At 32.7% G+C, this 15,742-nt stretch overlaps 2 protein-coding genes across 9 annotated transcripts in view; one reads left to right on the forward strand and one right to left on the reverse strand.

Moving 5' to 3' along the window:
* Positions 1–6,433, forward strand: part of LOC133545669 (polycystin-1-like protein 3) — a 68,523-nt gene extending 62,090 nt beyond the window's left edge. The window contains exons 7-8 of the transcript XR_009804909.1: positions 3,615–3,704; positions 6,394–6,433. The gene's annotated coding sequence lies outside the window, so the exon portion shown is untranslated. The remainder of the gene's footprint in view (positions 1–3,614; positions 3,705–6,393) is intronic.
* A 2,496-nt stretch (positions 6,434–8,929) lies between these two features.
* The window catches only part of LOC133545667 (solute carrier family 12 member 7-like), an 83,489-nt gene continuing 76,676 nt past the window's right edge, over positions 8,930–15,742 (reverse strand). For all 8 annotated transcript variants that reach the window (XM_061891458.1, XM_061891454.1, XM_061891457.1 and 5 more), the window contains 2 exons: positions 10,766–10,899; positions 8,930–9,425 (listed from right to left, as the gene is read on the reverse strand). In XM_061891458.1, the coding sequence (XP_061747442.1) occupies positions 9,334–9,425; positions 10,766–10,899 (226 nt within the window). In that variant the 3' untranslated portion in view covers positions 8,930–9,333. The remainder of the gene's footprint in view (positions 9,426–10,765; positions 10,900–15,742) is intronic.

A 15,742-nucleotide genomic window follows, 5' to 3' on the forward strand; every position in this document is an offset into this window, starting at 1 on the left:
ATATGATCAAACTTTCTTGTTCTTGTCAAAAGTCTAGCAGCCGCATTTTGTACCAACTGTAATCTTTTAATGCTAGACATGGGGAGACCCGAAAATAATACGTTACAGTAATCGAGACGAGACGTAACAAACGCATGGATAATGATCTCGGCGTCTTTAGTGGACAAAATGGAGCGCATTTTAGCGATATTACGGAGATGAAAGAAGGCCGTTTTAGTAACGCTTTTAATGTGTGACTCAAAGGAGAGAGTTGGGTCGAAGATAATACCCAGATTCTTTACCGTGTCGCCTTGTTTTATTATTTGGTTGTCAAATGTTAAAGTTGTATTATTAAATAGAGGTCGGTGTCTAGCAGGACCGATAATCAGCATTTCCGTTTTTTTGGCGTTAAGTTGCAAAAAGTTAGCGGACATCCATTTTTTAAATGTTCAAATACATTTGAAACTATATTTACAACCAGCGTTTCCTTCCACCCACATTTAATGCGAAACAAACACTTACCAATCGACGGATTTAAGTTGCTCCAGTGTCAATGCGAAAGTCCTAATCGGTTGGTCTGCACATTTTACCGGTGATGCTAACGCAGACATGCATGGCCGAATAGCGTCATTAGCTATTTGCTCAAAAGCTTCAGTTTCTTCTTCAATTTCGTTTTCGCTATCTGCCTCCATACTCCGACCATCTGTTTCAATACATGCGTAATCTCCTGAATCGCTTAAGCCGCTGAAATCCGAGTCTGAATCCGAGCTAATGTCGCTATATCTTGCTGTGCTATTCGCCATTGTTTGTATTGGCATCGCTATGTGACGTCACAGGAAAATGGACAGTGGCTTAAGCAAATAGCGGAAATCAAGCACTTGAAAGCTTTTTTTAGGGATATTCAGGGACGGGTAAAATAAAAAAATAAAAAATCGAAAACTAACTGGGAACTGATTTTTATTGGTTTTAACTAGGGCTGGGCAACGATTACAAATGTTAATCGAAGTTAATCGCACTATTTCTCCGATTAATCGCGATTAACTGCATTGTATACACAAAGCCCAATAATGAATTCAAAAGTAGTGTGTAGTGCACCTTTATTGGAATATTCTCCCACATGAACAAAAGCGCCAAAACATTTGTTGTGCAAACACAATTTAAATCAGTCCTTGTTAAACAGTAGTGAAGTGAAGTGAATTATATTTATATAGCGCTTTTCTCTAGTGACTCAAAGCGCTTTACATAGTGAAACCCAATATCTAAGTTACATTCAAACCAGTGTGGGTGGCACTGGGAGCAGGTGGGTAAAGTGTCTTGCCCAAAGACACAACAGCAGTGACTAGGATGGCGGAAGCAGTAGCAGTTAAATAGCATATTTTATGAAAATCAACTCCAAAAATGTCAATACAAACATTTAAGCTTATTGCCACTGCCAGGGTATTTAAGTTATCCTGTTTGTTATGGAAAATAAATATAATCTACATACAAATCTCTGAGCCACAATCATAACATCTGATCAGGCAATTTCTGAGGTAACAGCAGAAACATTTTTTTTTATCAGGGATCTTATCTTTAAAAAACCTATATTATAGGTAGTGGGCTGTTTTAGGGAATTTTGGATCAAATTATCCGTAGTAGCAATATTAATAATGTTGTGTTTATTCTGTGTAGTGCACTTAAAATAATTATGACCATATCTAGGAATTGATATGATGGGAATTTTCCGATTGTTTGCTTGGTGCTTTGATAAACTGAACGCATCATATACATGGTACTATATTGTGATGTTATGAGCCAGGGAATAAAAGAACTACCCTACCCAGCATGCAACAGGAGTGACGAGCATGCGCGGTAGCCCGGTATAGGTTGTGTCGCCATGACGGCATCTTGTATGTTGTGATATGCACGCTCTGAAAGTAAACGTTAAGAACTCAGCCAACACTCCTGGTCTGCATTATTCATAAATAGACAGACAACACATATACTCCGCTGCTTCACAGGCCGCTGGATGTAGCTGGCAAAGTATTTCCATGCTAGCTAGCCGGTCTAGCAAGCACGCCTCATTCAGTCCAAAACGGCCCGATCTATCCACATCCAGAATTGTCTGGCGGTCATAAGTGATCCCGGAGTGACCACGCTGTAAGCCAGCCAGGAAATTTGCAGTATTGTCCGGTATTTTTGCCAAATGTTCCATCTTTACCAACAGCCCCTCCACGCCGAAGTACATCCGGGAGATGCCATCTTGTTAAGAAAAGGCGTTAACAAAATAAAAGCATGTAAACAACATACGCAATTGTGCAATAAAATAATTGTCGGCGTTAATAGATTGATGAGTTAACTCATAATTAATGCATTAATTTGCCCACCCCTACTTTTAACCCTTCTGAAATTGTGATAATGTTCCCCTTTAAATAAACCTTTATTTATAAACTGCAACATTTACAAACAACTGAAAAACAATAATCAAAATAAGTATGGTGCCAGTATGCTGTTTTTATATAAAATACTGGAATAAAATACTTTTATCCGATTATTAATCGATTAATCGAAGTAATGACAGATTAATCGATCATCAAATTAGTTGTTAGTTGCAGCCTTACTTAGAACATGTTCCCCTGGTGTCCAAAAAACTCTAAATTAAGTTTTTATCACTTAGAATATGTTCCCCATACTAAAGTGTTACCAAAAACATATACCCTATTTTTCAGACTGTAAATCGCTCCGGAGTATAAGTCGCACCCACGGCCAAACTATGAAAAAAACCTCGACTTATAGTCCGAAAAATACGGTAACTCTGTCTTGAATTTGAGGGTTTGGTGAAAGCGCACATGAAACTGCTGGGGTTCGATGCCGCCAACAAGGTTAAGAAGCACTGCTCTATGGTAATATTTCTTCTCTCATGTTGAGAATAATTGATGTAAATTCTTAGGTAGCAGATTATAGTTTGCTTTGTCTATCATTTTAACTGTTTGCAAATTCACGATGTTGAGGAATTTCATTATTTTCGATTGAATGAATAATATTTGTATTATTATAAGTGAACTTTGTTGTAACACGGTTATTGAATGAAGTACTTTTATAGTTATGTCACATACTTTTGGGCGAGGAGTGTTTGGCATGTTTCCCATCATGCATTGCATGATTCCAATGGGTGTCATTTTCAATTATGTGTGGTGCTTGGACATTTTTTGTGTGTTGGCTTTTTGTGTTTGTTTATTTGCGCCACGAGTTGGAAAGGTTGTTTGGAGTGGGTCATATAGAAAAATGCTGTGCTGTCAGCACTTCTAAGTGCAGTTTATGATCATTAACCTGAATTACTATATTTATACTGTCATATGTTTGGATTTAAGTTACATGTTCTCTTATAGCGCTCTTGTTTTATTTTTTGGTTTAAATATTTTTGACAAAAAGTCTATAATTCAACCGTTTATCCTTTTTAAAACCTGCAGATTCAGGTTGAATTGAGTGAAATGTCAGAAAGTGTTTAGTTTCCCACCTGACAGGAAGTGTTTAGTGTACCGTCATCACGCCGTTAAAGACGCTTTGATTGTGTGTGATGGCCCACTGAACTGGTGGTGTGTGCCGCCAACAAGAAGCCATTCATGCACCGCCAAAAGTCTTCTTTGTTCTTGCAGTGAACGCTGGAGACCAGGAGGATTCGGGGAAATAATTGATTTTTGGAAGCTGGAGTGAGGGTCATTAAAACGATGTCTGCACGGACGCAGGTATTTCACAAACACACATTTCTATAAGTCATGTCGTGCTTGTTTTTTCAGGCCACTGATGACTTTTTTGTAACTTACTGGTGAGGATCAAGTTTGTTTTTTAACACAAGCAGGAAACATTTTCCAAAACGTTCCCTGTAGACTCAGACTTTGCAACCTTGTAAACTATTGTGAAAAAAATGTGATTTCTTAGTTGTTGTTTTTTCCCCCTCCTTACATTGTGGTAATGGGTTATTGTTTGTAGAATTTTGAGGACAAATATGAATGTATTCAATTTTGGAATAAGGCTGTAACATAGCAAAATGTAAACATTTATAGCGGGTTGAGAGTACAGGTGGATGCCCTGCGGCAGGGTCACCAACGCGGGCACCAGGTCGCCCGTAAGGACCAGATGAGTCGCCCGCTGGCCTGTTCTAAAAATAGCTCAAATAGCAGCACTTACCAGTGAGCTGCCTCTATTTTTTTAAATTGTATTTATTTACTAGCAAGCTGGTCAAGCTTTGCTCGACATTTTTAATTCTAAGAGAGACAAAACTCAAATAGAATTTGAAAATCCAAGAAAATATTTGAAATACTTGGTCTTCACTTGTTTAAATACAATTATTAATGTTTTTACTTTGCTTCTTATAACTTTCAAAAAGACAATTTTAGAGAAAAAACACAACCTTAAAAGTGATTTTAGGATTTTTAAACACATATACCTTTTTACCTTTTAAATTCCTTCCTCTTCTTTCCTGACAATTTAACTCAATGTTCAGGTAAAAAAAAAACTATTGTAAAGATTAATAAATACATTTTTATTAAATTCTTTATTTTAGCTTCTGTTTTTTCGACTAAGAGCATTTGTGAAATACATCTTCAAACTTATTATGATTAAAATAAAATAAAAATATTCTGGCAAATCTGTGGAATCAAATTTAAATCTTATTTCAAAGTCTTTTGAATTTCTTTTAAAATTTTTGTTCTGTAAAATCTAAAAGAAATAATGTTTTTGTTAGAAATATAGCTTGGTCCAATTTGTTATATATTCTGTTTCTATATATATTTATTGTGAGAAATCATTAAAATGATCAGTGTTAATTATTAACAATAACATGGAGTTGAAGGTAAATTGAGCAAATTGGCTATTTCTGGCCATTTATTGAAGTGTGTATCAAACTGGTAGCCTTTGGCATGAATCAGTACCCAAGAAGTAGCTCTTGCTTTCAAAAAGCTTGCTGACCCCTGCCCTACGGTGAATAAAGTAGTGGGTCATATAGAAAAATGCTGTGCTGTGAGCACTTCTAAGTGCAGTTTATGGTCATCAACCTGAATTACTACATTTAAACTGTCAGATGTTTGGATTTAAGTTACATGTTCTCTTATAGCACTAATGCTAACTTTGAATAGCTGGTGGCGCTCTTGTTGTATTTTTTGGTTTAAATATTTTTGACAAAAAGTCTAAATAAAACCTGCGCAGTACAAACATGTCGGTGGAAAAATATATAAATATTCAGAATTCAAATCAGAAACATCAGGAGCCACAAGTAAACCCACATGGGAACAACGTTACTGCCAAGAAATCATAAGTGATACAGACCTTGTTGAGCCCTCAGTGTCATTAGTTTTTCCCCTAAAAAGGCTGAGTATGAGATCAGATGCATGCAATAAACATATCAGCCACATGGGGGCAGTAGTTGACTTAGTAGAGGGCTGTCAGGCATCTGCAAGGTTGTCACAAAGAAGAAAAGAGATGCCAAATTTAGAAGATAAGATGAGAAAAATGTTTTTGTTTTTTTTAACTGAGACATCAATATGAATATTTAATCCATAGATGCCATGAGAAATGACTTCATATTTCATAGTAAATGTCTGTATCACATTTGAAACAGCAGGTATAATATGTAATGCAGCTCTAAATGAGTCTTTGGAGGTTCAAAATAAACAAATACAATGTTTACGTCATACTTGGAGGTTGTTGCGCTTGCAAGGACAACTTGAGGTGTGCAGCGTTTCAGGTGTTTGTGCATCAAGTCACTCAAAATGGCGCTCACAACAAACCCCCACATTTGGGGAAACTGACGTCGCTTAAAGGGGTCGCACCCGATCACTCACGTTTATCTGCACATATGAACGCTGAACAAGGACAACATTGTTGTGTGCACGATGCAACAATGCCAGTGAATAATGAGGTCAAAAGTACACTTCCACTTTTGTGCTGTGTTGCCATAATGAATGATAGCTGTCTCATTTTTAGGAGGATAAAACAATAGTAGTCCCTTCTTTGTTAGTATATTTGATTAGTATTTCATTTGTAATCAGCCTTGATAACAATCTTTGTGATTAACACATGACTAAATCAGTGTTAATATTTCAGTGGGCCCTGGCCCCCACTGTAGTGGAAAAGTTGGGCCCCGAGGAGTAAAAGGTTAAGAATCCTTGCCCTCGAGGGCCATCAAAAAATAGGTTTCTCAGCTGTGGGCCGTATTGGTACTCTGTTGTAATACACTTTCCCACCACTGGTGGCAGTAATGACAATATCAAACAAACAGAAGAAGTCTGGAGCCAAAGTCATAGAGAAGTTTCGTAAGCGCAGAAATTATGACTACAGTGTTGATGTATTTTTATTTGCACTTTAATTTTATTGACAGTTAATTTTTTTTTAAAAAGAACCATATTTCTGAATAATTTTGTTTGTCTGGATTTGCAGACGAGGTGACCCCAAGATGCAGCAAGCGGGAGGCAGATGGTGAGTAAAATAACATTATTTATGTATTATTTTGTGGTGTGTGTTGCCATTATAAATTATAGCTTTCTGATTTTTATGAGGATAAAAAAAAACTCACTTATAAACAAACAAACATGATATTTCTTGGTTTTAGTTTATGAAAAATCATAAAAATAATTGTCAAATATATGGATAAAAAAATAAAATATATATACATACCGTATTTTCCGCACTATAAGGCACACTTTCAATGAATGGCCTATTTTAAAACTTTGTTCATATATAAGGTGCATAGACTAGATTCTACAGTAGAGGCTGGGCTCACCTTATGCATCCTTTAGATCAGTGGTCCCCAACCACCGGGCCGCGGCCTGGTACCGATTGGTCCTGGGCCGCAGAAGAATTTTTATTTATTTTTTAATTTTTTATTTTATTAAATCAACATAAAAAACACAAGATACAATTAGTGCACCAACCCCAAAAACCTCCCTTTTTCATGACAAAAAAAAAAAGAATCCGCGCACTTTTTATTCTACGGGGGAAAATAAGGTCGGCGGCTGTAGAAGAAGAAGCGCATTTCTTCTACAGGGGAAAATTAAGTTGGCGACTGCTTACCGTAGTTGCGAGACCTCCATCCATCCATTTATACCACTTATTGTGGCTCAATATTGGTCCATATATAAGGTGCCCCGGACTATAAGGCGCACTGTCAGCTTTTGAGAACGTTTGAGGTTTTTAGGTGCGCCTTATAGTGCGGAAAATACGGTGTGTGTGTGTGTGTGTGTGTGTGTGTGTGTGTGTATATATATATATATATATATATATATATATTTAAAAAAAAACATTTTCAGAAGGACCAAGATCCATTTTTAAATTACTGGAATTTTCTGTCAATTATTTAGTGTGCCAGGTTTTACCTCTAAAGGCTTAGTGGCCACATGCGTGGACAGCACCTTTCAGCTCTTATTTCCAAAATAGTGAATGTGAGTGTGAATGTTGTCTATCTGTGTTGACGAGGTGGCGACTTGTCCAGGGTGTACCCCGCCTTCCGCCCGATTGTAGCTGAGATAGGCGCCAGCGCCCCCCGCGACCCCAAAAAGGGAATAAGTGGTAGAAAAATGGATGGGTGTACACTACTGAATTGGGGACTAATGGCCGCTTATGTGGACACTTATACTGCCATCTGGTGGTGTCAGAAGAGTATAACATACGATGGAATTTGGAGAAAAAAAAGTGTAAAATTAAGAATTAGCATGTCACAAACTATGAAGTCCACGGTTGGACTAAGTACATCAAATTGAAAGATGATTCTTAGTTTTTATTGTAATTAGGGTCCAACAAGCCTAAAAAGCAAAGAGAAATACAAAAAAGCATGTAAACAAAGCGCTTGGGCCTTAAGAGGTTAAAGAGTTAATTGGGGAAAGTCTGCAACATTCTTCATGGACAACAAAGACCATCAAAGCAGCAGGAAGGGGAATGAAAAATATTGTCCAACTGTTCCTCATAGTCACTTCCTTTGTGGGCACACTTCCTGCTGGGACATTTCCTGCTCTTTGTCTAAATGTGTGAACAGATATATTTGCCAAATGTTACCTTCTTAGCACGCACGACTAACATTCCTCCTAAAGTCTAAATGCCTAACCCTGCGAGTTTAAAGATACACTTACAGACCTTGGAGCAGGGGGTCCAGACCACAGCCCAGGGTCTCCAATTTGGTGTTGCCATGCCAGTAAATCAGATCAATGACCCTTGAAATGATTTATTTTATAGCACAGCCTTTACTTACATGGCACGATCCAGACAACCTTCCCTAGTCATGTTATGTAGACCACAAATAAATGTTGTTTTAATTTAAATTATGACCTCTGATAATCTGGTGCACCTTTTGTATGAACATAGACCTGATTAGACCTGCTCATCGACAGTGTGCCTTATAATCTGGTGTGCCCTATGGTCGCACGTAATGAAGGAAAAACAAACTCATAATATGACCTCTTTAATGTTAAATGAACTGTCTTTGCAGTAAATATCATTGGTAAAAAATAATAATGTAATGTGGTAGAAACAAAACAAAAACGCCTCAAATGTTCCAGCTTTTAGAAAAAACTGCTGGAAATTCATGGTTTCAGGCATTTTGATTTGAGGAATTCCCTTTATTTCAGAGCACTTTCTTTACCCAGCAGTGGTTCTCAAACTGTGGTACACGGGCACCAAAGTACAGTCTTTTATTTCCAACACAGTGTTACTGTTCAAAACCGTGTGTAATGTTACAGCAGCCAAACATATCAAATAACACTTAGTTTTTCATGAATATTTACAGCTACTACGCTACTGTACGCCAATGTTATCATGGCGGTGCTTGGTGAGGTTTGAGAACCGCTGCTGGATACAACCATAGTTGTTTCATAGCCTGGTTTTGAAAGCACTTCTTCTCAAACATGCAACAATTGACATAAGATGGTGTGAATCTAGCACTTTAGAGAGTGAGGTGGAAATGAGACTGCACTGCCACAACTCATTTAGAAATGCTTCTACAGACAACTTTTAATTGAAATAAAACTTTAAAAAACATGTTCCATTCTGTGGGACACGAGACAAGAACCTTAAAGAGTTTTTGGACATGATTGTTTCCCTTAAAAGGAAGTTAGTCTTGTTTCCCTGGAATAGAAAGTCAGTGCATTGAAGATGTCATAAACTGCTGCTTTGTGAGGATCCAAGTCCCTGAATAGAAGAGTTCATGTTGGAGTGAAAAGGAGTTTGTTCTGCAGGACGGAGCATCCTGACCATGGACTCCACAGTTCTCCATGGTCTGTGACACCCGTGAGGGTCCAGGTCCTACATTCCCTGCATGGAATGGTGCGTGGACCCCAGGCCCCGAGCAGCATGGTTCTTCCACCTCCGGCCCAGAGGAACATCTTGGTGCTAAGAGTAGATGGTGATCACCTCCCGACCTCCTCCACGAACCAGTAAGACACGATCCAGTCCTTCCATTAGAACTTCTAGAAACTCCATGTCTTGGAGAAATGTGGGTGAAGGAGCATTTAGGCTTTTCTTTGCTGTGGAAATAGTCACAACCCAGCAGGCACAAGACATCGATGTCCTTTGAAGCAACCTTTGTAAAATACTTGTATTTGTACTTTGACACAACGTTGGATTCATGTTGTGACCAAAATTCAATGGTCAGAAGCCAGCATTGATGAAACATCCTCAAAAAGCATGTTGTGTTTCAGTTGCTGAAAGTCAGGACTTAATTCAACAAGTTGGCAACGTTGTTTCAATGTCTAGTGCCTGCTGGGAATAGAAATGTGTATAAATCAATACAACTATTGACAGGGACAATAGGTAGTAAATGTAGGCATAGATCAATACAACTATTGACAGGGACAATAGGTAGTAAATGTAGGCACTGATCAATACAACTACTGACAGGGACAATAGGTAGTAAATGTAGGCACTGATCAATACAACTATTGACAGGGACAAAAGGTAGTAAATGTAGGCACTGATCAATACAACTATTGACAGGGACAATAGGTAGTAAATGTAGGCACTGATCAATACAACTATTGACAGGGACAACAGGTAGTAAATGTAGGCACTGATCAATACAACTACTGACAGGGACAATAGGTAGTAAATGTAGGCACTGATCGATACAACTATTGACAGGGACAATAGGTAGTAAATGTAGGCACTGATCAATACAACTACTGACAGGGACAATAGGTAGTAAATGTAGGCACTGATCAATATAACTTTTGACAGGGACAAAAGGTAGTAAATGTAGGCACTGATCAATACAACTATTGACAGGGACAATAGGTAGTAAATGTAGGCACTGATCAATACAACTACTGACAGGGACAATAGGTAGTAAATGTAGGCACTGATCAATATAACTTTTGACAGGGACAAAAGGTAGTAAATGTAGGCACTGATCAATACAACTATTGACAGGGACAATAGGTAGTAAATGTAGGCACTGATCAATACAACTATTGACAGGGACAATAGGTAGTAAATGTAGGCACTGATCAATATAACTTTTGACAGGGACAAAAGGTAGTAAATGTAGGCACTGATCAATACAACTACTGACAGGGACAATAGGTAGTAAATGTAGGCACTGATCAATACAACTACTGACAGGGACAAAAGGTAGTAAATGTAGGCACTGATCAATACATCTATTGACAGGGACAAAATGTAGTAAATGTAGGCACTGATCAATACAACTATTGACAGGGACAATAGGTAGTAAATGTAGGCACTGATCAATACACAATATGTGAATGGTGGATTAGTGTGGTGTAGATAATAATAATAATAATAATAATAATATAAAAAAGGATACAGTTCTCATCCCCTTTCCTGCTCCTGGGGGGTCCTGGCATGTTGAGCAAGACCAGCTGAGAGTCTTTAGAGTTCTTCAGCACCACCTCATTCAGTTTGACTGCTGTGTGCATCCTGCGCACGTTGGACTGGTTGCTGAGGACAATCATACACAATATTACTGACTTACTCGAGGTTACACTACACACTTTTTATTACATACACACACACAGTGTGGCAAAAAAGTATTTAGTCAGCCAGCGATTGTGCAAGTTCTCCCACTTGAAATGATGACAGAGGTCTGTCATTTTCATCATAGTTACACTTCAACTGTGAGAGACAGAATGTGGAAATAAAATCCAGGAATTCACATTGTAGGAATTTTAAAGAATTTATTTGTAAATGATGGTGGAAAATAAGTCAACCATTCAAAGCTCTCACTGATGGAAGGAGGTTTTGGCTGAAAATCTCAGGCTACATGACCTCATTCATTCTTTCCTTAACACGGATCAATCGTCCTGTCCCCTTAGCAGAAAAACAGCCCCAAAGCGTGATGTTTCCACCCCCATGCTTCACAGTAGGTATGGTGTTCTTGGGATGGAACTCAGTATTCTTCTTCCTCCAAACACCAGCAGTTGAGTTTATACCAAAAAGTTCTATTTTGGTTTCATCTGACCACATGACATTCTCCCAATCCTCTGCTGTATCATCCATGTATCCATTTTGGTATAAAGAATACTGAGTTGCATCCCAAGAACACCATACCTACTGTGAAGCATGGGGGTGGAAACATCATGCTTTGGGGATGTTTTTCCGTGTTAAGGAAAGAATGAATGGGGCCATGTAGCCTGAGATTTGGAGCCAAAACCTCCTTCCATCAGTGAGAGCTTTGAATGCTTGACCAAATACTTATTTTCCACCATCATTTACAAATAAATTCTTAAAAAATTCCTACAATGTGAATTCCTGGATCTTTTTCACATTCTGTCTCTCACAGTTGAAGTGTACCTATGATGAAAATGACAGACCTCTGTCATCATTTTAAGTGATGACAGAGGTATATACATATATATTTATATATATACATATATATATATATATACATTTATAAATATATGTATATATGTATATATATATGCATATATGTATATATATATGTATATATATACATATATACATATATATATGTATATATACATATATTTATATACATATATATACATATATATATGTATATATATGTATATAAATATATGTATATATATACATATATATGTATATGCATATATATACATGTATATGTATACATATATGTATATGTATATATGTATATGTATATATACATATATATATATATACATGTATATATATACATGTATATACATATATGTGTATATATACATATATATGTATATATACATATATATGTATATGTATATATACATATATATGTATATGTATATATATACATGTGTATATATATATACATATATATATATATATACATGTATATGTATATATTCATTTATATATATACATGTATATGTATATATGTGTATGTATATATATACATGTATGTATGTATATATATACATGTATGTATGTATATATATACATGTATGTATGTATATATACACGTGTATGTATGTATATATATACGTGTATGTATATATATATATATATACGTGTATGTATATATATATATATACATGTATGTATGTATATATATACATGTGTATGTATATATACATGTATATGTATATATATACATGTATATATATACGTATATGTATATATATACATACATGTGTATGTATATATACATGTATATGTATATATATATATACATGTATATGTATATATATACATGTATATGTATATATATGCATGTATATATATACATGTATATGTGTATATATATGCATGTATATATATATATATATATACATGTATATGTGTATATATATACATGTATATGTATATATATGCATGTATATGTGTATATATATGCATGTATATGTATATATACATGTATATGTATATATATACATGTATATGTATATATATACATATATGTATATATATACATATACATATATGTATACATATACATGTATATATGCATATGTATGTATATATATACATATACATATATGTATACATATACATGTATATATACATGTATATACATGTATATATACATATGTATATATATACATATACACATATGTATATATATACATATACATGTATATGTATACATGTATATGTATATATATGCATGTATATGTATATATATGCATGTATATGTATATATATGCATGTATATGTATATATATATACATGTATATGTACATATATACATGTATATGTGTATATATATACATGTATATGTGTATATATATACATGTATATGTGTATATATATACATGTATATGTATATATATACATGTATATGTATATATATACATGTATATGTATATATATACATGTATATGTGTATATATATACATGTATATGTATATATATACATGTATATGTATATATATACATGTATATGTATATATATACATGTATATGTATATATACATGTATATGTATATGTATATATATACATGTATATGTATATGTATACATGTATATGTATACATGTATATGTATATATATACATGTATATATATACATGTATATGTATATATATACATGTATATGTATATATATACATGTATATGTATACATGTATATGTATACATGTATATGTGTATATATACATGTATATGTGTATATGTATATATATACATGTATATGTATACAGTATATACATGTATATATATGTATATATATACATGTATATATATGTATATGTATATATATACATGTATATATGTGTATATATATACATGTATATGTATATATATACATGTATATGTATGTATACATATACATGTATATATATACATGTATATGTACATATATACATGTATATGTACATATATACATATACATGCATATATATACATATACATGCATATATATACATATACATGCATATATATACATATACATGCATACATATACATGTATATGTATATATATATATATACATATATGTATATATGTATATATGTATATGTATATATATGTATATACATGTATATATACATGTATATGTATATATATATACATGTATATGTGTATATATATACATGTATATGTATATGTACATGTATATGTATATATATACATGTATATGTATATGTACATGTACATGTATATGTATGTATATGTACATGTATATGTATATATATACATGTATATGTATATGTACATGTATATGTGTATATATATACATGTATATGTATATATATATATATACATGTATATTTATACATATACATGTATATATATATACATATACATGTGTATATATACATAGACATGTGTATATATACATATACATGTATATATATACATATACATGTATATATATACATATACATGTATATATATATACATATACATGTATATATACATATACATGTATGTATATATACATATACATGTATGTATATATATACATGTATATGTGTATATATATACATGTATATGTGTATATATATACATGTATATGTATATATATATACATGTATATTTATACATATACATGTATATATACATATACATGTGTATATATACATATACATATACGTGTATATATATACATATACATGTATATATATACATATACATGTATATATATGCATATACATGTATATGTATATACATACATGTATATATACACATGTATATGTGTATATATATACATGTATATATATACATATACATGTATATGTATATACATACATGTATATGTATATATACACATGTATATGTGTATATATATACATATACATGTATATGTATACATATACATGTATATGTATACATGTATATGTATACGTATACATGTATATGTATACATTTACATGTATATATATATATATACATGTATATGTATATGTATACATGTATATGTGTATATATATATATATACATGTATATGTATATGTATACATGTATATGTGTATATATACATGTATATGTATATATACATGTATATGTATATATACATGTATATGTATATATACATGTATATGTATATGTATGTATACATGTATATGTATATATATGTATACATGTATATGTATATATACATGTATATGTATATGTATATATACATGTATATGTATATATATATACATGTATATATATATACATGTATATGTATATATATATATACATGTATATATATATATACATATACATGTATATGTATATGTATATATACATGTATATGTATATGTATATATACATGTATATGTATATATATATACATGTATATGTATATATATATACATGTATATGTATATATATATACATGTATATGTATATATATATACATGTATATGTATATGTATATATATATACATGTATATGTATATATATATATACATGTATATGTATATGTATATATATACATGTATATGTATATGTATATATATACATGTATATGTATATATATATATGCATGTATATGTATATGTATATATATATACATGTATATGTATATGTATATATACATGTATATGTATATATATACATGTATATGTATATATATACATGTATAGGTATATATATACATGTATAGGTATATATATACATGTATAGGTATATATATACATGTATAGGTATATATATATACATGTATAGGTATATATATATACATGTATAGGTATATATATACATGTATATGTATATATATTCACGTATATGTATATATATTCACGTATCTGTATATATATACACGTATCTGTATATATATACATGTATCTGTATATATATACATGTATCTGTGTATATATATACATGTATCTGTATATATATACATGTATCTGTATATGTACATGTATATGTATATATATACATGTATCTGTATATA

The sequence above is a fragment of the Nerophis ophidion genome, linkage group LG28 (genome assembly GCF_033978795.1).
Source record: "Nerophis ophidion isolate RoL-2023_Sa linkage group LG28, RoL_Noph_v1.0, whole genome shotgun sequence".
Taxonomy (NCBI): Eukaryota; Metazoa; Chordata; class Actinopteri; order Syngnathiformes; family Syngnathidae; genus Nerophis; species Nerophis ophidion.